Genomic DNA, 22,510 nt, shown 5'->3' with positions numbered 1-22,510 from the left:
TATGCATCTTGAAAGCCTAAAAGGAGAGTATACGAGGTGATGAGCCCAAATTTCATGTAATAGAATAGTGTAGAATATATCCCTAGGGATATCCTTCCCTTTCCCTACTAGGAGGTCACATCTCATCCGCCTTGTAGGGAAGGGAAATCACACGGCTATTGAGTAGCCATAGCTTTTTACACGGCTACTGAATAGCTGTTTCAGGAAAAATATTTGTTTGACCTTTTTTCGTTTACACCTCTCTCACATCCGATATCTTCTCCACCGTCAGATCCTAACGGTCATTTTTTCAAAATCCTCTACAAATACCACTCTAATTCTCTACTCAAATCACATCAAATCAATTGATTTCTTATTTTTCTTCTTCTTACATCAATTGATTTCTCATTTCTCTTCTTCTTACTATACCTCTTTGATTTTTACATTTATCTTCTATTACTCAAGTTTTTATATTTTAGTTTCATTCAAAATGATTAATAATTTTGTTCAACAGGAAGAGATTGATCTTACTGCTGCCTTTATTTATGTGAGTATGGATGAAATTGTGGGTTCCGGACAAAAAACCGCTACGTTTTGGATATGTATTCACCAAATTTTTGTCGAACGCAACGACAATCCAAATGGAAGAGATCGGGAGCCATAAAAACCAAGATGAAAAATATAAAAAAGGATGTCAACGAATTCGTGTCCATTCTTAACGTTATATATCGGCAAACCAAAAGTGGCGCGAACCACGAAGATTTGGTAAGTTTTATTAATTTGTTAAGTTTTTCCATATAGTGGTGATAATAGTAATAAACATAATTTTTCAAACAAAAGAGGGTCGGGAGCAATTTCAGGAACAGACAGGACAACCATTCAAGTATCGCATGTTATGAAATTTTTAGAACAAAGGTCCCTGGATATAATTATGAATTCACTGTGAGCCAAAACAGTGAGTTGTTTAATAATCATCGTAACTTTGTATCACTCGAAGATAATGGAGAGACTCGTTGGAATTACAAATATAATGCACGTCCTATAGGAACAAAAAAAACCAAAATGCTAGCCAGGCAGAAGAAGGATCGTGAGCAAGGTATATTTAGAGAAGGTGATGAGGGAACATCTTCAGTTAAGATGGAAGAAGATAGGATCTATGAACAAAGTTCTAGTATTTTGGAGTATCTTAAGGAAACACGATCAAGGAAGGAAAAAATGAGAGTGGAACAAGAATCCCAATACCAAACAATTTGGGAGTATACTCAACAACCGAGTTATCAAATGGAAGAACAACTCAATTTGCAAAAGCTTCAACAACAGACTAATCAAATGCATCAACAACAAATGCATTTAGATCAAGACAATGCTATAATGTTTATGGACCTTAGTCGGTTAGCTCCCAATAAAAAAAATATTATCGACGCAAGCAAAAGGAGATCTTGAAGGGGATGAATATAATCAGCGTTGAAGATTCAGAAGATGATGATGTAATCCATCTCTAGTTGTTTTATCTTTTATTGAGTTTAGTTTTTTAATTTCTAGTCTAGGTTTAAATTAAAAGTGTTGTCCTAAATTTCTAGTTAGTATTGTTGTTAATATAATTTTAAAAGTGTTGTCTATATTAATTTAAAAGGTTTGAATGTGTTGTAACGAAACTATTTTCATATTCAAATTAATAACTTTATTATCATTTCATTAAACTAATGTTCATTAATAGCTTTAAAAAGAAATTACAACAGATCATTCGATTAAAAGCGTGTATCGCTCTGTCCTTGTTTCTTAATATGGTGCACGATAGGTCTGAATACATTACATGTTATTATTTTTCTTGGTGTAAGATTCAACAATCAATGCCGCTTCGATATGATAAAACTGTTCTCCTCTCCAGGCTTTATATGCATTTTGTGCAGCGGATCTATCCCTTCTGTAACTATCGAGAAACTCATTGTACTTGATGCATAATTTCCTCACATGATTAACCCTTGAACAAATGTGGGATGGTTCATAATTAAAGCGTGGTATATTGCCCGTCGATTTAATGTAAGGACCCCAACCAACTTGAATACAAAATATAGTATGATATTTAGGATCTTCTGAAAAATCATCCTTGAGAAGGTAAAAGTTTCTAATCCATTTTGTATCTTCTTCAACATCCTTTAACCTTGCCCTCAGTTGGAATTGTTCTTGACCTCGTTTCTGTGCCTTGAGTTTTTCTTCGTATTATGTCGCAGCCGATGATGAATCTTTGGTTTCTTTTGTGGATTTTCGTTTGCTTAACACTTCATCCATCACATTATTTGATTTTGTAGGTGATGAAGACGTTGTTGCGTTCGTAGTAGCTTGATCTCCTATTTTTCATATCTCTTTTCCCATTACAACAATTGATTGAGTGATTCGCTTGCATCTTCAAAGAATATCTTCGACTGAGTTGGTAGTTGTTGATTGATTTTCCACTGTATAGATGTTTAGATTTGATTTTCACCTCAAAGATTGATACTGCAAAGAAGAATGGGTAGATTTATGTTGCAAAGAATAATTGGTTATATTCCTTATATAGGAATCGTTCCCAACGGCCATATTTGTTAGAACTCGTGCCCAACGACTCTATTTTTTAGAACTCGTGTCCAACGGCTGAATTTCTTAGAACTCGTGTCGAACGGCTCTATTTTTTAGAACTCGTTCCCAAAAACTATATATTTATTTTTATAAATATAGAACATTTTTTCTAACCAACAACAATCTCAATTCATTCTCAAATATAAACCTCAATCAAGTATTCTAACAGTTCGAGTAGAAATGGAAAAAAAATAGTATGTGTGGAAGCAAAAGAGGTTTGTTCATGTTGTTTCATGGATAATCATAGTCAGTTTCAGTGCCCATGGCTATACACAAAATTTCCCCAACGTGGTTGCACCGGCACTAGGAAGGTAAAAGAGTCGATATCGGAGAAGATAAGGTATTTGGAATGTGAGTATGCTAAATGTCCGGGAGAAGCACAATGTTTGGAGGATGCGATGAAATATGCAATAAAACAAGAAAAAGTTGACGAACTCTGCAAGAACTTAAAACTAAAAGGAAAAGTGGAGTTTGAATGCAGCAAGGGGATTCCCTGTGAAACTGAGGGTTGTAATTTCTTTATGGAAATGCACCAGTCAAGTGAAAAGAAAACATATTGAAAACGTTACTGGAAATGCCTTGTCTGTGAAACGGTGGCATGGGCTGGATAAATGTTGTTATGTTTTAGTTTAATCAAGAGTTTGAATATCAATTGATGTAATGTGTTTTTTTTATAATTAGTATGTGTTGTTGTAAGAGTTTAAATGTGATGAACATGATGTAATGTGCTTCTACAATAAATAATAATAGTTATTTTCATATTCATATGATTAATGATTACATTCAGCACGTGCAACCAACATTTAAACCAATAGGTGACCCTATTGGACAAGTAATGTCTCGTGAGGGTTTACAGAGAGATATACCCACCAAACCTATCATTATTTAAATTCTTTACTCTTCATCTGATGATTCAGAGGATGAATCTTCAAAGGGTGAAGGGTTATACTCTGAGAAACTGTTTTCAAAATCACATAGCAGTTAAAAAATCTAAAAGGTTTCCCCATCTTTTTTTTGTAACTCTCCAAATCAAATTGTTCCTACAACAAAAGAAAACAATATCGATTTACAATTAAATTATTCAAAAATTCAGTACACATACACAAAAAATTGTTGGATAGGTAACCGATAAGTTTCTTACGATTCCCGAAGGAACTGGTGCCCTCCATAGATATAAGGATCTCTGTGTCGATACATATACTTTCACGTCTGAAGTGATAACGTTTAACCTTGTTTTCATATACTTAACTATTCTTTCATTAGGATTCCCGTTTTGTATAGTCAACCTTTGCATAAACTGCTCCAAAAGATTTATGTTATTTAGTTGTTCATCTTCTTCTTCATTCTCTAGATGAACATCAACCCATAAACTAACTATCAATTTGTCATCCTCCGGAATAAAACACACCATAATTAAGAAAGAAAAGTATTGTAGATAATAACTTAGAAAAAAATAAGTGTTTATTTTTGAAGATGGAGAAGAGAGTCGGTCGAACTAATGTGTTTATTGATGTGCACCTAATATTGCATACAGTCTTATCATTTTGTAGGTGTTTATGTCATTTTGTTGCATTAATTGCTTGTATTTGTTCCAAATAATGTATTTTGAAGTTCTTGTTCATTGCATGTAAAATGTGTGGCAATTGTCCTGATTTTTTTTTTGTAATGATAGGGGAATGGAAAGAATGGTATGAGCATGGGTTATGCACAAAGTGGAGCTGCTACGCCTTGTCGAGTAAATGTAAAGTCAGCTTTAAGGAGATATGTGCAATGGAGAAGGAAGTTGGGGTGCGAGCTGATTTATGAAGCGAATGGAACCAGTAGTGAACAAGAAGTGCAGAAAGAAGAAATCAATGGGATGAAATTCAGAACTCAAATTGCATGGAGAGCAAACTAATCCCAAAATCCATTCTTGTATACCAAAATCAGGTATTCATGATTTACACCCAATCGGACCCCAAACCCCTCTTTCATTTCTCCATCATTAGAATCAGCCCCCATTTTCTTCTTCACCCTCGACAATACCCTCTCTACCAGAGACACAACCCTAACTTTGTCGGTCCTATCTCTTTCTATCCCTATTTCGTTTCATGTCAAGTCAATCTCAAGACAGTTCTCGACAATTTCATATCTCTCTACTGAGAATCACCCTTTCTATCCTCACCCATTTCAGTCAAAACCCTATGCTATGAAATACAATAGTAGGTCATCTATTTGGTTCTCAAAAGTGACAGAATGGAAAGCTAGAGGTCTGAATTTGGTTCTTCTTGGGAACTCCAACAACTTCAGCAGAAAATTGGCAGCAAATAGGTGGATGTGGTGTATGCAAGCTACTGGCATGGTTAAAAATTAAGGTTGAATCTGACATCTTTGCAACACCTACAATATCAGTCAATTGAAGAAGATAAGGCAGTGACAGTACATGAATAAAGATGATTACATAGTAGTGAGTTTTCGAGAAGCAAAATCCCTAAAATATTATATTATATATGTTGGTTGTAGGGTCTGAAAAGGGGAAGAATTCATGTATAAAAGGGGGTTATGTTGTGTAAAGAAAAAGGCATTTAGTAAGGGAGTGTGGTCTGAAAACACTTAAGTAGTTTCTTGTGTTCTTGAGAAATCGGTTGAAAAAGAATAGACTTCAGTTGGTTCTATGGTTTTATATTCAACTGAAATTAACTTGTCTCCTGATTCTATCATGTTCTAATTTATCAAGCTAGGGCATAGATGAAGCCCTTAATTCATTGCTAGATTATTCATGTTTTCGACATGGTTCTTGTTGTGTTTCATTGAGTAAGGATGGTTTCAACCTAATGCTGCCATTTATAACTTTCACTTAGTATGTCAGGCATCCTAAGTTGTTAGAGTAATTATATCTTGTAGCTTCAACCTGTGCTTACATGATCTATTCTAGTCTGTGATTAGTTGTGCTGTCGAAAGACAACTAATGCTAGAGATTGATACTTCTAGTTGATGTTAAACCATGTATATTGTGAATTGATTCCTTATTGAAGAAGCGAGAGACTTGTATCTTTATCGCTGTTCTCCACAAAGGAAAAATGAACTTTGTCGACAACTGGATTTTCTAGTAGAGGTTAAGCGGTGGATTCAATTGACCTAGTGCGTTTACTTGTGTGTTTAAATCCTTTCTTTCTGTATTACTATTTGTATTTCTGCATTCCTATATGTATTTCAATCACTGCCATCATCTTGTCGTTCCGACATACAAAACCCCCGCTTTTATTTCTTATTTGAATCAGTTTTAGTTAGGCTTTAGATTCAACGTTACACCGACCTAGTCTCTGTGGGTTCGACCCGTATTTGCCCTGGCTACATTGTTGATACTGTGCACTTGCAGTTTAGTATAATTGTAGGCTAACTTTTTAGTCCTACCAAGTTTTTGGCGTCGCTGCCTGAGACTCGGTAGCGGTGTAGTGATCTAAGGTTTCTCTTTACCGATTTTCAGTTCAGTGTTATAAATATTTGTTCAACTTCTACTTATTTTCCAGTCACTATTAATATAACTAAGTTGTTTAGATTTTGTTTCCGTAGCTTTCTAGCTTTCATTGTTGTAATCCTCTCATATCCTGTTAGTGTAATCATATGTTATATATCTTGCATTTTGTTTACTTGCATTTTCATATCATTTCATTCTAAAAAAAAAAGAGTTTTTAGTGCCTGAGCCAGTTCCATCTGTAATCTTGCAGTCTTTCTGTTAGCCATTCTTAGTTTTACTGTCTTAGCATAACTAGATTTAGGTTAGGAATCTATAACAGTAGCATAGTCCTGTAACCTCGTAGCTGTACTAATAGTTGTAGTTTCTCTTTTAATTTCATTCTTTTTTATATATACTTGTCATCTTATCTCTTTAGTATTCTCTGTAGCTATTAATTTTGCTTCATTAAAATTACCTGCATCTAAGCTCCTGTTGTTTTTCAATTTGTAGTTCACTTCCATCTGTAAATAGTTATATCTTGTAAACTGCATCTGGTTTCAGTTAGGGTACCTATATCATAGTCCTGGAAGTTTTCCTTAGCATATTTGTTAGCTTTTCTTTGGTTCTCTTTCTCAGTCACTGGTTGTCACAATCTATAGCTTAGTTGTCCATCTGTTCATATGACCTGTTAAATATTTCTATCATCTCTTTCTGCAACTCATCAATCTGCTGTCATTTCCTGTCACCTGCCTCGTCAGCTGTCTTGCATCTTGTTCTAGTTAAAGCTGTTTGTCACTGCACTTTGTACCTTGTCCCTTTTCTATATTCTGTAGCTTCTTACATATGTATCTGTAGTAGCAGCTGTACATATCTGCATTCTCATATCAGCATCACTGCCAAAACTAGTTTAAGTTATTTGCATCTACAGTTCACCATTCATAATATCCTGTAACATATTCTTAGTGTTAGCTGCATCATTTTTTTAATTTGGCATGTGTAACTAGTTGCATTCTACATATTAGTTGTGAATTTGTTAGGTTTGCTACATCTTTTAACCTTTAGCTCATAGGTCAGTGCGTCTGTGACTCTCCAGTCTGCTAAAATCATTCCAGTAGCTGTAAGCATTCCGTTGTAGCTTAGCTTTTGAAGCGTTTTCACGAAAATTCCATCTTTGGGTTAAGCATTGAAGAGAGTAGTGTTGTTTCTGGATTTGCAGGTCATTACCAGTTTACAGTATTCATCATCCTATAATATATCTAGCATAATGTGTCAGTAATTGTACTTTGTCCATAGCTGCATATTGTGTCAACCCCAGTCAGTCCAAATAAGCATAATAACTATCCATTTCCCCTGTATAATATCCATCCCAGCATCCCTGCATTTCATATTGCATAACTCTTTTTCTGAAAATTTTCAGTACTAGTGCTCTCTCGACTTTTCTCCATCTATGAAAATCTGGGAACTGAAACAGGTTGTTGAGTTAACAGGTACCTGCTGAGATGAAATACAAATCAAGGAAAGGAAAGATAAAGGAGCAGCAGAAACTATTTTATCTTGCCCAAACCCAGTTTTGTACTGGCGGTATCGTATTCTCAAACTCGAATTTTGTCTTAACTATCTTCCTCGTCTGCTGAGATAAGTGCTCATTAATGATTTTCAAATTCTCGTACCCGTATGCTTGACTCTGTGATAACTGAGTGAATTGTTTGCTTGCAATCCAACAACAAATCTCTGAATTTTTGATGCTGTCACGAATAATATGCCATGTCTGCCTGACAAACTAGCGGCCTGACTGAACCTTTGCCTTAATCCGGTGAAATTGAATAATCTGTTTACGTATTGAACTTGTTCTTTTGTTTTGCACCTCTTGATCTCGGCAGAACCAGTGCATTCATAAGCATTAATCTGTGACATACGATAACTGTCTATTGAACTGGTTGCCTGGGTATCTTTGTGCATGAGTCTGTGACACTTGCGTAAACTCTGTGCTTGCTTCCTGAACTTTCTGCATGTGAGCTGACTGAATCACAAATAGTTTAAACTTTTATCCTTTGTGTTGTGCAATCATATGTTAGATTTAAATTACAGTCAGTAGCTGTCAATTGGCTTACATCATATTACTGGGTCTGTAACTTTCTATCCCACTTGAGTTACTTCTGTTGGTCGAACATATGCCAGCATAACTTAGATTTTGCTAAGGATTTTATGTCACCTGTGCTTGGAGTTTCATCAAGTGTGTAGCGGTTTTGCTAGTTCACTGCTACTCAAAAAAAAATTAATCACCCTGTAAAATTTCATTCAGTGCTAGTGCTTTCTTATTTCACCTATATCATTTCTGGGAACTGAATTTCCTCTTTTGAGCCCAGAAGGTGCTTGAAATCTCTGTTATGCAAACCCAAGGAGGAGAAGAAAAAGAGCGAAGCAACCTGGGTGTTGTGCCTAAACCCGGTATTATACCGGCGGTATCGTGCCTCAACTTTAATATCCTTGTCTTGAATGATACACCATCTTGCATGCAAACTGAACTAGTTGCTAAGCATTGTCAAACCCTTGCCACTTATAACATCTTTGTGTATGATCCTGTGACATTTGGGTAATTTTCTTGCTAGATGAATTGCAATTTCACTATGCTTCTTTGAATCTCTGAACTAATGATGTTTGTATGTATGCTTGCATAGTCTAGGCATTCATTCACATAAACCCTGAGTTGAGATTCGGAATTGTGATGTGCTTGGTATCTGAATTGAGTTGAATTTCTTCCTGGTTCACTGGGTGTTTAACATGTTGAATGGTATGTCTGTTAGGCTATGATTGTGACTTTTCGAGACCAGACCAATCGTCTAGTTAGAATTCAGCAAGAGAACGTAGTTGAGATTCCTGTGTCTGTCGAGGAAAGACCTGACCAAACTGAGACAATGGGTGACGAGGTAATCCCAGCCCGCAGTCTCAAAGATTACTTGTACCCCACGAGGACAAGACAGCCCTCTTGCATTGTTCCACCAGAAACTGCTGGTCATTTTGAGCTAAAAGCGAGTACAATACATATGCTCCCTGTGTTTCGAGGGGTTGATGTTGAAAACCCTTACCATCACGTGAGAGACTTTGAGGAAATCGGTGGGACTCTCAGATTCAATCAGTTGACAGAAGAGTCCCTGAAATTGCGTTTATTTCCTTTTTCTTTGAAGGAAAAAGCCAAATATTGGTTATATGCTTTACGGCCCCAGTCCATTAGAAGTTGGAATGAACTTACGAAAGAACTTTTCAAATAATTCTTCCCAAATCACAAAACAACCACCATTCGTCAGGATATCAATAGTTTTGTTCAACTAGATGGTGAGACATTGTCCAAGTATTTAGAAAGGTTTAACGAATTGTTACTGCAATGTCCTCACCATGGTTTCGAACAGTGGAGACTATCAACAATTCTATATGAAGGGTTGGATTTTGCCACTCGAACCTTAGTTGAATCTATGTGCAATGGTGAGTTCACAGATAAAAGTGCCGACGAGTCGTGGGCCTTCTTGCATGAAGTTGTCGAGAAAACTCAGCAATGGGAGTCTGATAGAGCACCTAGGAAGTCGACCATCAGGGGTAATGTTCATAAAATAGAGTCTGAATTTGAGGGTAATGCTAAAATAACATCATTGGTTAGGAGAGTTGAGGCTTTAGAACTAGAGAAAAGTGTGAAATCTGCTGCAACTACTTCTTGCAACCAAGTTGAGGTTTCTATTTGTGCTGCGTGTAATAGTTCTGATCATCTTATTGATAACTGCCCACAATTGCATGCATTTCAAGAGTCCAGACCTGAACAAGCTAATGTTTTGTATCAAAAGCATGAGAATAACCCCTATTCTCAGACATATAACCCAGGGTTGAGAAACCACCCTAACTTTTCATGGTCCAAGGGTCCTGTACAAGGGGGAAATCCAGGAAATACACAAGGATATTCATATCCTAGAAACCCCCAAGTACAATCGCACACACAGTATCCTATAGAGAAAATGTCTAGCTTTGATGATGGTGTAAACCAAATGAATATAATTTTTTTGCAATATCAGAAGATGAATGACCAAAGGTTTGCTAGTCTAGAACTTAAGTTGTCGCAAATCTGTGATTCCCTAAATGAGAGGGAAAAAGGTAAACTCCCTCGTCAACCTCAGCAAAATCCGAAAGGCATATTTCAGGCAAGTACATCTAATTGTAATGAGACTGCACATGCTGTCACCACTCTTCGCAGTGGTAAAATTGTTGATAACAATGTAGGCATACCACAGACTAATTAGTATGAGTTAGACTCATCATTGCATACAACGCCACAGAAAACATCCATTGTAGAAAGTGACTTTGAGCGTGTTTGTAAATCTAAAAATTCTACTGATGTTAATATTTCTTTGCCAGCTAATGTTCATGTTGCTCCATTTCCTCAAAGGTTGGTGCAACATAAGAAAGGTACCCATCACAATGAGATGTTAGAGAAGTTCAAATGAGTTAACATTAACATCCCCTTTATTGAAGCCATAAAGCAGATCCCTGCTTACGCTAAGTTCTTGAAAGATCTGTGCACACAAAAGCGAAAGCTTAATGTGCATAAGCGTGCCTTTCTTGCTGAACAGGTTAGTTCTATCATTCAAAATAAGACTCCACCTAAGTTTAGAGACCCAGGTTGTCCCACAATCACTTGCATGATAGGTGACCATAGGGTCAATAAGACATTACTGGACTTAGGGGCAAGTGTTAACCTACTGCCATATTCAGTGTATGTGCAGTTGGGTCTTAGAGAGTTAAAACCAACACCTATAACTCTGCAATTGGCGGACAGATCCGTCAAAGTGCCACGTGGTGTTGTAGAAGATGTTCTAATCAAGATTGATAAGTTCTATTTTCCTGTGGACTTCATTGTATTAGATACTTAGCCTGTGCAAAACCCATACTTTCACATTCATGTCATTTTAGGACGCCCTTTCTTGGCGACGTCCAATGCAATCATTAACTGTCGTAATGGAGTGTTGAAATTGTCGTTTGGTAACATGACTGTGGAGTTGAATGTTTTTAATGCTATCCAACAACATTTATATCTTGATGATGATAATGATGTGCATAAAATAAACATGATTGAAAGTTTGATTCAGGATTCGTTGTCTAGTAGCATGTCTGTTGACTCATTGCATGCTTGTTTGAATAACTTTAACTTAGATATGTTTGATGATGAATACATAAGTAAAGTGAATTCTTTGCTTGAATCTGCACCTCTCATGGACACCACCAAATGGAAAGATAGAGTGGAGACACTTCCACTCTCTGAATCCAAGTCTGTCCCGTCTCTTGTTGAGCCACCAAAGCTCGAACTGAAAACATTGCCTGACACTCTTAAATATGCATTTTTGGGATCGTCTAATGCTTTGCCTATAATCATTTCATCCGCCTTAGATACAGAACAGGAGAGTAAGATTTTAGAAGTACTTAAGAAGCATAAAGAAGCATTAGGATGGACCATCTCAGACCTTAAAGGCATAAGTCCCACTGTTTGCATGCATCATATAAATCTTGAAGAAAATGCTAAACCATCTAGGGAAATGCAGAGGAGACTCAATCCTAACATGAAAAAGGTTGTTAAGGGTGATATTCTAAAACTTCTTGATGCGGGTATCATATATCCGATCTTAGATAGCAAATGGGTTAGTCCCATTCAGGTTGTGCCAAAAAAATCAGGTGTTACTGTAGTTCAAAATGATAAAAATGAGTTAGTTCCTACTCGAGGAACACAGGCTGGCGAGTTTGCATTGATTATAGGAAGTTGAACACAGTAACAAGGAAATACCACTTCCCTCTTCCATTCATAGACCAAATGCTAGAACGGTTGTCTAGGCACAATTACTATTGTTTCTTAGATGGCTTTTCTGGTTACAACCAGATTCATATTGCACCTAAAGATCAAGAAAAGACTACATTTACAAGTCCATTTGGAACATTTTCTTATCGTATGCCCTTTGGGTTGTGTAATGCACCCGCCACATTTCAACGTTGTATGATGAGCATTTTCTCTGACATGATAGATAACTTCCTTGAGATCTTTATGGATGATTTCTCTGTGTTTGGATCTTCTTTTGATGAATGTTTGAACCATCTCACTCATGTGTTGATTAGATATAAAGAGAAAAATTTGGTTTTGAATTGGGAAAAGTGTCATTTTATGGTGAACTCAGGCATAGTTTTAGGACACATCATCTCTGAAAAATGCATAGAAGTAGATAAAGCTAAAGTTGACCTCATCCAAAACTTGCCGCAACCTCGCTCTGTGAGGGAGGTTAGATCATTTTTAGGCCATGCTGGTTTCTACCGTAGATTCATTAAGGATTTCAGTAAGATCTCAAGGCCACCGTGTAATCTACTTGGTAAAGATGTTGCATTTGTGTTTGATGATGCTTGTGTGCGTGCATGGGAAGAACTCAAAACTCTTTTAATCTCAGCCTCTATAATCCGACCACCTGACTGGAAATTGCCATTTGAAATCATGTGTGACGTATCTGATTTTGCTGTTGGTGCTGTATTAGGATAGCGCGTCGATAGACTTCCATATGTGATATACTATGCTAGCAAGACTCTTAATGATGCTCAACTTAATTATACAACTACTGAGAAAGAGTTGCTTGTTGTTGTGTTTGCATTGGACAAGTTCAGGTCATACTTGATAGGGTCTAAGGTCATCATATACACTGATCATGCTGCCCTGAAATTCCTTCTTTCTAAGAAGGATGCTAAAGCTCGTCTCATCCGATGGATATTGCTATTGCAGGAATTCGAGATAAGAAAGGTTCTGAGAATGTGGTTGCTGATTACTTGTCTAGATTAAATGTTTAGTCTTTTGATGAGTCCGTGCAGATTAGAGAGTCTTTTCCTGATGAACAATTAATGCTTGTGTCTGAGTATCCTTGGTTTGCTGACATTGTGAACTATCTTTCCACGGGAAGAATGCCTTCACATTGGTCTAGACAAGACCGTTCTAAGCTCTTGGCTGAAGTTAAATACTTCTTTTGGGATGACCTGTACCTGTTTAAGTACTGCCCAGACCAAATCATTAGGAAATGTGTCCCCAACAGTGAACAAAAAGATGTGATATCTTTTTGTCACGACCAAACATGTGGTGGCCATTTCAGTGCCAAAAAAAACTGCTGCAAAAGTCTTGCAGAGTGGTTTTTATTGGCCATCATTATTCAAAGACTGCCATGCTTATTGTATTGCTTGTGAACATTGTCAGAAATTAGGAAGTATTTACAAGATAAACATGATGACATTGCACCCTATTTTGATTGTTGAACTGTTTGATGTTTGGGGAATTGATTTCTTGGGTCCGTTTCCCAATTCTGAAGGTAAGCTATACATCCTTATTGTTGTTGATTATGTTTCTAAGTGGGTAGAAGCAGTTGCGACCAAAATAAATGACCATAGGGTGGTTCTGGCCTTCTTACAAGAAAACATATTTTCTCGTTTTGGCACACCTGGAGCTACAATTAGTGATGGTGGTTCACACTTTTGCAATAGGTCTTTTGAGTCATTAGTTTGCAAGTATGGCATAACTCATAAAGTTGCAACCCCATACCATCCACAGACCAGCGGCCAAGTAGAGGTTTCTAATAGGGAAATTAAGCACATTCTAGAAAAGACTGTTAACCCGTCTAGGAAAGATTGGTCATTACGATTGAATGATGTTTTATGGGCCTATAGAACATCATATAAAACCCCTATTGGCATGTCTCCATACAGACTTGTGTTTGGCAAACCTTGTCATTTACCTGTTGAACTAGAACATCGAGCATATTGGGCAGTTAAGAAACTTAAATTTTCTCTTGATAAGGCAGTTTCCCAACGGAAACTCCAACTCAACGAGTTGGAAGAATTGTGGAGTGATGCTTATGGCAGTGCAAAGATGTACAAAGATAGAATGAAGGTGTTCCTTGACAAGCGCATTTTGCGCAAGTCATTCACGCCTTGCCAGAAAGTGTTATTGTACAACTCAGGTTTGCATCTTTTTCCAGGTAAATTGCGTTCTAGATGGACAGGACCGTTCGAACAATATTCCCTCATGGGGATGTAGAACTCAAAGATGTAGCAACAAAGAACGTCTTCAAGGTCAATGGACAAAGACTGAAGCCGTTCCTTGAACCAATCCCACCTGAAATTGAGACAACTGATCTGGAGGACCCTGTCATCTGGATTGAAGTGGTTCACCTTGTACATACCAGGTTTAGAATTCCATTTTCTGTCTTTTGCTTTCTTTCGGTTTCAGTTTGATAGGCTAGTTTTTGTTGTATATAATCTATGTTTTGTTTTTGTGATATCTACCTTGATGCTCGACTATCTGGTTTGGCAAACACTTTTTGGATCCGGTACTCTCTAACCTTTCTTTATCTTCATGAACTTCATGGAATGTTATAGCTTTGTGAATCCTCAGAAACGTTGAGGACACTGTTTAACATAGGTTTGGGGGTACAAGTAGATATCACATGATCGTTATAGAAATTTGGTATGTTTGAATCTTGTGAATTGATAACATCTTAGAAAAAAATGAAAAATGAAAAATGGAGCTCATTTACCTTGAATTGTGATACCTGCATGTATGTTATCTTAGGGTTCTTGATCTAGATGATGAGGTACTAGTTTGATATCTTTCTGATTCTAGCACTACAACATGTGAGTTCGATTTACATTTTTTTTTTTTGAAACTTTTTGAACATGTGTTCTGAAAACGTACTTGCACTATCTGTCAAGCTTGTATAGCGCCTGATTTGCGTAATCCGGTAGACTGCCATTCATCTAGAATACTGATGAGACTTGACTAGCTTGTTCTTTGGTCGTCTGGGATAGTAGTTGGTGCGTACGTTATGAAAAGCGACCTTTGAATGTTACTGTGTGCATCGAAAAGGGCCACCTCTTGCCAAAGTGTCATGTAATGTGTTTTTCTGTTTTCCGTGTAAAGTTGTTGCGTCATGATGTATTTGTATCTCTCATTTTTGCAAAGTCAGTTGAAAATCCAGCTAAAAAAATCAGCAAAAGAAAGAAAGAAGAAGTATCCATTGTTTGTTATGTTTTGTTTCAGATGTAAAGTTCCTCTCTTGCCTCAAATTAAGAGAGTAGTCAATGTAAATGTGTAGTCAATGTTCGGTGTTGTTGTATGTTGTAAATGATCTTGTAATAAGCAAGGGAGGGTGTATGCCATCGATGTACAAAACGGGTAACCTGAAATATCGCCTACATTTTAGGTGAACATTCACATCTCCCATAAATCTAGCTTGTGTTTGAATCGGTTCAACTATCTTTTAGTATTGGCAGTCATGACTTAGGTTGATAAATCAATTACTATGCATGTTCACAATAGAATTACACCTTACACTTTGATCACATGTTAACTAGTCGAACTCTTGGATTTCAAAATGATTTTTGTGATGTAATCAGTGTGTGTCACGTGTACCTTTGAAAGCTAGATCGACATATCCAATTGCTGTCAACTAAAACTGAATGAAGGTATCACTTTCATGGAATCTGAGCTTACATTTTGTCCTAAGAACTTTTTGGGTATATTCTGGCCTGCGTCAGTGGCGTAGGTAGCCCTTTCTTTTGGTTTTGTGTTTTACTCGAGAACGAGCAAAAGGCAGGTTTGGGGGTATTTGATGGGCACCTAATATTGCATACAGTCTTATCATTTTGTAGGTGTTTATGTCATTTTGTTGCACTAATTGCTTGTATTTGTGTCAAATAATGTATTTTGAAGTTCTTGTTCATTGCAAGTAAAATGTGTGACAATTGTCCTGATTTTTGTTTTGTAATGATAGGGGAATGGAAAGAATGGTCTGAGCATGGGTTATGCACAAAGTGGAGATGCTACGCCTTGTCGAGCTAAATGTCGAGTCATCTTTAAGGAGATATGTGCAATGGAGAAGGCAGTTGGGGTGCGAGCTGATTTGTGAAGCGAATGGAACCAGTAGTGAACAAGAAGTGCAGAAAGAAGAAATCAATGGGCTGAAATTCAGAACTCAAATTGCATGGAGAGAAAACTAAGCCCAAAAGCCATTCTTGTATACCAAAATCAGGTATTCATGATTTACACCCAATTGGACCCCAAACCCCTCTTTCATTTCTCCACCATTAGAATCATCCCCCATTTTCTTCTTCACCCTTGAAAATACCCTCTCTACCAGAGACACAACCCTAACTCTGTCGGTCTTATCTCTTTTTATTCCTAGTTCATTTCATGTCAAGTCAATCTCAAGACAGTTCTCGACAATTTCATATCTCTCTACTGAGAATCACCCTTTCTATCCTCACCCATTTCAGTCAGAACCCTAGGCTATGAAATACAATAGTAGGCCATCTATTTGGTTCTCAAAAGTGACAGAATGGAAAGCTAGAGGTCTGAATTTTGTTCTCCTTGCGAACTCCAAAAACTACAGCAGAAAATTGGCAGCAAATAGGTGTATGTGGTGGATGCAAGCTACTGGCATGGTTAAAAATTAGGGCTCTGACATCTCTGCAACACCTACAACATCAGTCAATTGAAGAAGATAAGGCAGTGGCAGTACATGAATGAAGATGATTACATAGTGGTGAGTTTTCGAGAAGCAAAATCCCTAAAATATTATGTTGTATATGTTGGTTGTAGGGTCTGAAAAAGGGGAAGAATTCATGTATAAAAAGGGGGTTATACTGTGTAAAGAAAAAGGCATTGAGTAAGGGAGTATGGTCTGAAAACACTTAAGTGGTTTCTTGTGTTCTTGAGAAATCGGTTAAAAAAGAATAGAGTTCAGTTGGTTCTATGGTTTTATATTCAACTGAAATTAACTTGTCTCCTGATTCTATCATGTTCTAATTTATCAAGCTAGGGAATAGATGAATCCCTTAATTCATTGCTAGATTATTTATGTTTTCGACATGGTTCTTGTTGTGTTTCATTGAGTAAGGATGGTTTCAACCTAGTGCTGCCATTTATAACTTTCACTTACTATGTCAGGCATCCTAAGTTGTTAGAGTAATTATATCTTGTACCTTCAACCTGTGGTTACATGATCTATTCTAATCTGTGATTAGTTGTGCTGTCGAAAGACAACTAATGCTAGAGATTGATACTTATAGTTGATGTTAAACCATATATATTGTGAACTGATTCCTTATTGAAGAAGCGAGAGACTTGTATCTTTATCGTCGTTCTCCACAAAGGAAAAATGAACTTTGTCGATAACTGGATTTCCTAGTAGAGGTTAAGCGGTGGATTCAATCGTCCTAGTGCATTTACTTCTGTGTTTAAATCCTTTCTTTCTATATTACTGTTTGTACTTCTGCATTCCTATCTGTATTTCAATCACTGCCATCATCTTGTCATTCCGACATACAAAACCCCCGCTGTTATTTCTTATTTGAATCAGTTTTAGTTAGGCTTTAGATTCAACGTTACACCGACCTAGTATCTGTGGGTTCGACCCGTATTTGCCCTGACTACATTGTTGATATTATGCACTTTCGGTTTAGTATAATTGTAGGCTAACTTTTTAGTCCTACCATTTATTGATAAACAATATGTGAATCCTTTATACATGGCCAGTATACATATCCATACACTGTACAAAGAGATTTTACGGATAAGTATACTAATCCATATACTGTATAAAGAGATTTCATGGATATGCATACGTATCCATATACTATACAAGGAGATTTAAATGATTTAAACCATATGCCATCAAATGTAAAAACCATATGCCATCAAATGTAAACGTATTAATTTGCATACGTAAATGAAGCCCATAAATAATTTAAAGTCTGGTATTACATATGCATGTAACATTCGAAATCTTAAAACACAATAGTGAAATACATCTTATTCCTCAACATCATCATCATACATACCTGCATCATTGTACGCAACATCACCGTCACAGTCAGAATCCTCATCATCATCGTCCTCCTTATGGTCATCGTCATAATCCTCCTCATCGCCATAATCCTCATCGTCATCTCCATCATGTTCATATCCGTCTCCCATATGTCCGTCTCCATATACATGTTCAACTGCATGTTCAAAGTCATATGGGATTTGATCATTGTAATCTCCATAATAATCAAATACTCCATCCTCGTTTTGATCAGGAACTACTTCTTCTTCTAAATCTGTATCATCATAATCTCCTTCTGATGATGGAAGTACCACGTATTCCATATCTGAACCCTCCAAACTAGACAAGTTCGCTGCATGACCTCCTCTACTAGGACGCGCATCAATGTGCTTGACAAGATCATTTCTTAGTTTAGGTGCATTTCTAGGTTTTTAAGAGATGACATAAATACACGACCATTAATGGTAGGTTCCGGAATCGGAACATGAATAACTCTGCCCCGATCCGACGTTCATGCTCGATAATCATGTTCTGTAAAATTAGATAATATTTCATAATTAGGTTCATGTCATATTATTGCCAATACTTACATGGAGATCCCCCGAAGCACTCCAAAAGCACGCTCGACATCCTTTATTTTATCCATTTGATACTTGTTGAATCTCACATAGTCGGGAATGTCCAATGTCTGAGAGAAATCTTGTACAATTGTAGTCAACTTTGGATAAATACCATCGGCTAAGAAATAACCCATGTTACAACGGTGACCATTGATGAAATAATTTCATGGAGGTGTTACACCCTTTAGCATGTTATCAAAAAGGGGTGAGTGTGACAACACATTCAAATCGTTGTTTGATCCAGGCATTCCAAAAAAAAACATGCCAAAACCACAAATCGTATGATGCCACCGCCTCTAATACCAAACTACTATGTTTATCTTTACCCCGGTAAGTTCCTTGCCAAGCTACCAGACAATTATTCCATGGCCATTGCATACAATCAACACTACCAAGCATTCCAGGAAAACCTCGTTCCGCATTCTCAGCTAGCAACCTCTGAACATCTTCAGGAGTGGGTTCATGCAAATATCTTTCTTCAAAAGTCATGCAAATGGTGTGGCAAAATATTTTTAGATACTTGTATATTGTAGTTGCACCCATACGAGTGTAATCATCAACACTATCAGCTGCCGTATTTGCATAAACATTTCATCACGGCAACTAATTTCATATGCGGAGAATGCTCGATAGTACCGGGCATCTAAACGTTGTTGCCATTCTGGATCAACTTTCCTAACAATTTCTCGAATAAGTCTTCCCTCATGCCTAGACGTTGTTTGAATTGTCTTGAGGTATAACCAGTTCCAGGCGTAAAATAAGCATTCATCATTTTGGCATCATGCCACACTTGATCACGCGTTATTACACTATGTGTTTGTACCTCCCTAGGTACCGGTTGTCTAATAATACGCAATCGTTCATCCAAACATAGTTGTGTAAATATTAGCAAAGCTTTCTCTTCTTCATCATTAGAGCTATCCAAATAAATTCCATATTTAACTCTCATATAAGCACGCATTAGACTCATTATGCACCTTTTCAAACAACAAACACAGTATCAATTTGTGTATACCATACATAAATACAGGCCAATCAATGTTATACATCGATATGGTAGTTTACAAACATTTCATTCAACATAAATCAAGACACACAACAATTAATCATGGATTTTTCATTAAATATATGTTTTAATTACATTATTGAATTGCATACTACATACATAACCAACCTAATATTAATATTTTCATCAAAATCAAAATCAAAATCAAAATAATTTAAAACCCTAACATTAGAATCACTCACCTTAGATGATTTTTTGGATGAAATTCGAAATTGAAGAATGGATTTGTTTTACCTTGGAGTAACGATCAAACTTTTTTAATTTAAGCCATCGAACCGCAATGAATCAATATGAAAATCGAAAGGGGGTAAAGAGGGGTTTGAAAGGGTTTTGAGAGGATGAAAAACTAGAGAAGAAGAATAATTGGGAAGCCCGAGCTCGCTTCTGGTGACTTAAACCTGTAAAACGGCTACTGAGTAGCCGTTTGGCACTATTCATACGGTTACTAAGTATCCGTTTCGTGTAGGGAAGGGATAAGATGGCACCATAGTGAGGTTTACTTCCTAGGGATATCCCTTCCCTACATTTGAGGGAAAGGGAAGGGATGGAGGGTACCATAGTGCTAGCTTTAATTACTCTAGTCTTGAGTAGTACCAGATCAAGGAGGAATGCCTCCAATACATAACCTTGGCCTCAAAGCTAAGGGAAATTTCTATTGCAATCAACAAAACATCATTTTGCACTATGGGAAAAGCAGTGGGAAGTTGGTCACTTAACGCGTGGGTAAACTCAACCCAGTGGCGGTTTAGCCAAAACCTGACGGACGAATGAAACCCGTTGGCAGGTGACTATAAACCGCAACGACTAGTTTTTAAAAGTAAAAATGGTCATCTTTTTACCACTATAAATTACCATCATCTTCAAACAACCCACTCACACTAAAATTCACTTCTCTTGAGTTTTCTCTTCTAAATTTAATTCAAATGTCTGAAAAGATGATAACACTTTTTTACGATGCAAAACTTGAAGCTGATGTTACAAGATACGTGGAAGTTTTAAAAATATTGAAAATTATAAAAGGAAAATGTAAGTTTTAGAAGTGGCTCCAAGAAAATGTTTCGCTTAAAGCCAGAGAAAAGCTCCAATTTTGAAAGTGCACAACTGAAAATTCAAAAACAAAGGAGAAACAGTTCAGAAGCGGGTTGGATGGAAGATATGTCAAATGAAGATAAACAGAAGGCCTAAGCTTGTACTTGATTTTTATTGAAGTTATTAGTTTTAGTTTACTTCTTATTATTTCTAAGTTTATATCTTGTAAAAAGGTGGCAATAATATTATTAATCAATGAAATTATTTAGATCTTAAAATTGATTTCCGTTTCATATTAAACGATACTTATTACATTTAAACTTGCATATATAATAATGACAACAATATCATCAAACTACATCAAATCCAACGACATTATCTCTATAGAGTTCATAGCATTCAAAATGCTTAAACTCTCTTCCGTTTTCTTCATTAAACTTGGTCTGAGCGATGGTTTTCTGAAAAACGGATAAACAACAAGTTAGTTAAGATATTATAAGTGATGACAAAGGTATTAAGATATACTCACCAGTTTTTCGTCAGACAATCCATAATTACTATGGTGAACTATCCACAAAACTTCTGTATAATATTTGACTTCATTAGTGATGAATGAAAATATTAATTCGAGTCTCTTTTTGTTTCTTATATACTCATTTCTCCATGCCACGAAATCTTTGCAACACTTTTTCCCATAAATGGTCACTGTACATACTTCTCGTTATAAGATGTATCCAACATCAAACAAGAGTAACATCTTCTTCCACAATAAAGACAGGGAGAGCCCTTATGATATAGTGAAGATGTGATTGAGATGGACCATTTTTAAGAATGCTGAAACAAGCTTAGTAAAGAAAAGGTTTTCCGTGAGCTTCCTTCCAATTATCTAGAGTTGGTTGGATCACTTCAGCTTTAGTTAAACAGACAAATTTTTCTCGATCAATTTCCCTTACACGATCAAAGAATGGCGTGACAGGAAGATTAACTGAATGAAAACGAAGATACAAATCACGAGCATCTCGGTTTCCGAGGTTCCTTTTTTGTGAGACGAACATTGTGAAAATGATCTTTCAAAAAGAAGAGTCCGACATGTCTTGATAGCCCATAACATTTTCTCATTTGTTATGAAAAACATAGGCTTTGCATATATCTAAATACTCCTCTTGAGTAAACTTTGGACCGCAAATTCTAGCAGACATTTTTCTATAGATTGAGATATGATGAGATTTAGAAAAAAAGAAAGAAGAAGATGTGAATCTGATGATGGGAAGAGTTGAATTTATAGGGTAATAAAAATAGAGTCGTTGGAGGTTGAATTAAAACCACGCGGATTTACTTTGACCGCCCATTTGAATTACCAACAGTTATTTTTTCTCTTCTTATAAATACAGCACTAGCTTTGAATCTCAACCAAACCAACATATTTCTTTGTAGCCAACAACATCCACCATGTTTTCTAAAGGCTAAGCGAATCAAGTATTATGTGTTGAAGCAAAAGAGGTTTGTCCATAGCCATTAATAAGGCTTCAACCGGTGACTTTGGAATAGTTCTCGAAGCGCCCATTCCCAAGTCTCCCGCTCAAGTCACAATGTGCTACTCTGTATGAGGAACTCCTTCCCTTCTGCCACTCTCTTTTCACACGGTTCTCAAAGCGGAGGAGAAATGGCGGGCAGCAGGTACCACGATCCCTCTGTCCCACATCCGAGAGAAAGATCTTACAACCTCCTTCCCAGTGACTCGAAGTGGAGGAGTTTCCTATTAGTTGTTGGATTTGAATTTTTCATCCGGCTTGAGAAACCAAGATTGGGATAACAAGTAAGGTACGAAACTTCTTCATTTCATTTGTCTTGATTGATTGGGACTTGGTTTGTGAATTTAGGA

General features: G+C 36.7%; 1 protein-coding gene across 1 annotated transcript; it reads right to left on the bottom strand.

Moving 5' to 3' along the window:
• Positions 1-17,897: 17,897 nt before the first annotated feature.
• LOC113352593 (ciliogenesis-associated TTC17-interacting protein-like) lies at positions 17,898-18,667 on the bottom strand. Its single transcript, XM_026596402.1, has 2 exons — positions 18,504-18,667; positions 17,898-18,336 (listed from the first exon to the last, which is right to left on the bottom strand). Exons 1-2 carry the CDS (start codon positions 18,665-18,667, stop codon positions 17,898-17,900), a joined length of 603 nt encoding a protein of 200 aa, XP_026452187.1.
• Positions 18,668-22,510: the final 3,843 nt, after the last annotated feature.

The sequence above is a fragment of the Papaver somniferum genome, chromosome 2 (genome assembly GCF_003573695.1).
Source record: "Papaver somniferum cultivar HN1 chromosome 2, ASM357369v1, whole genome shotgun sequence".
Taxonomy (NCBI): domain Eukaryota; kingdom Viridiplantae; phylum Streptophyta; class Magnoliopsida; order Ranunculales; family Papaveraceae; genus Papaver; species Papaver somniferum.
The sequence above is the reverse complement of the archived record's forward strand: the minus strand, read 5'-3'. Positions and strand labels throughout refer to the sequence as shown.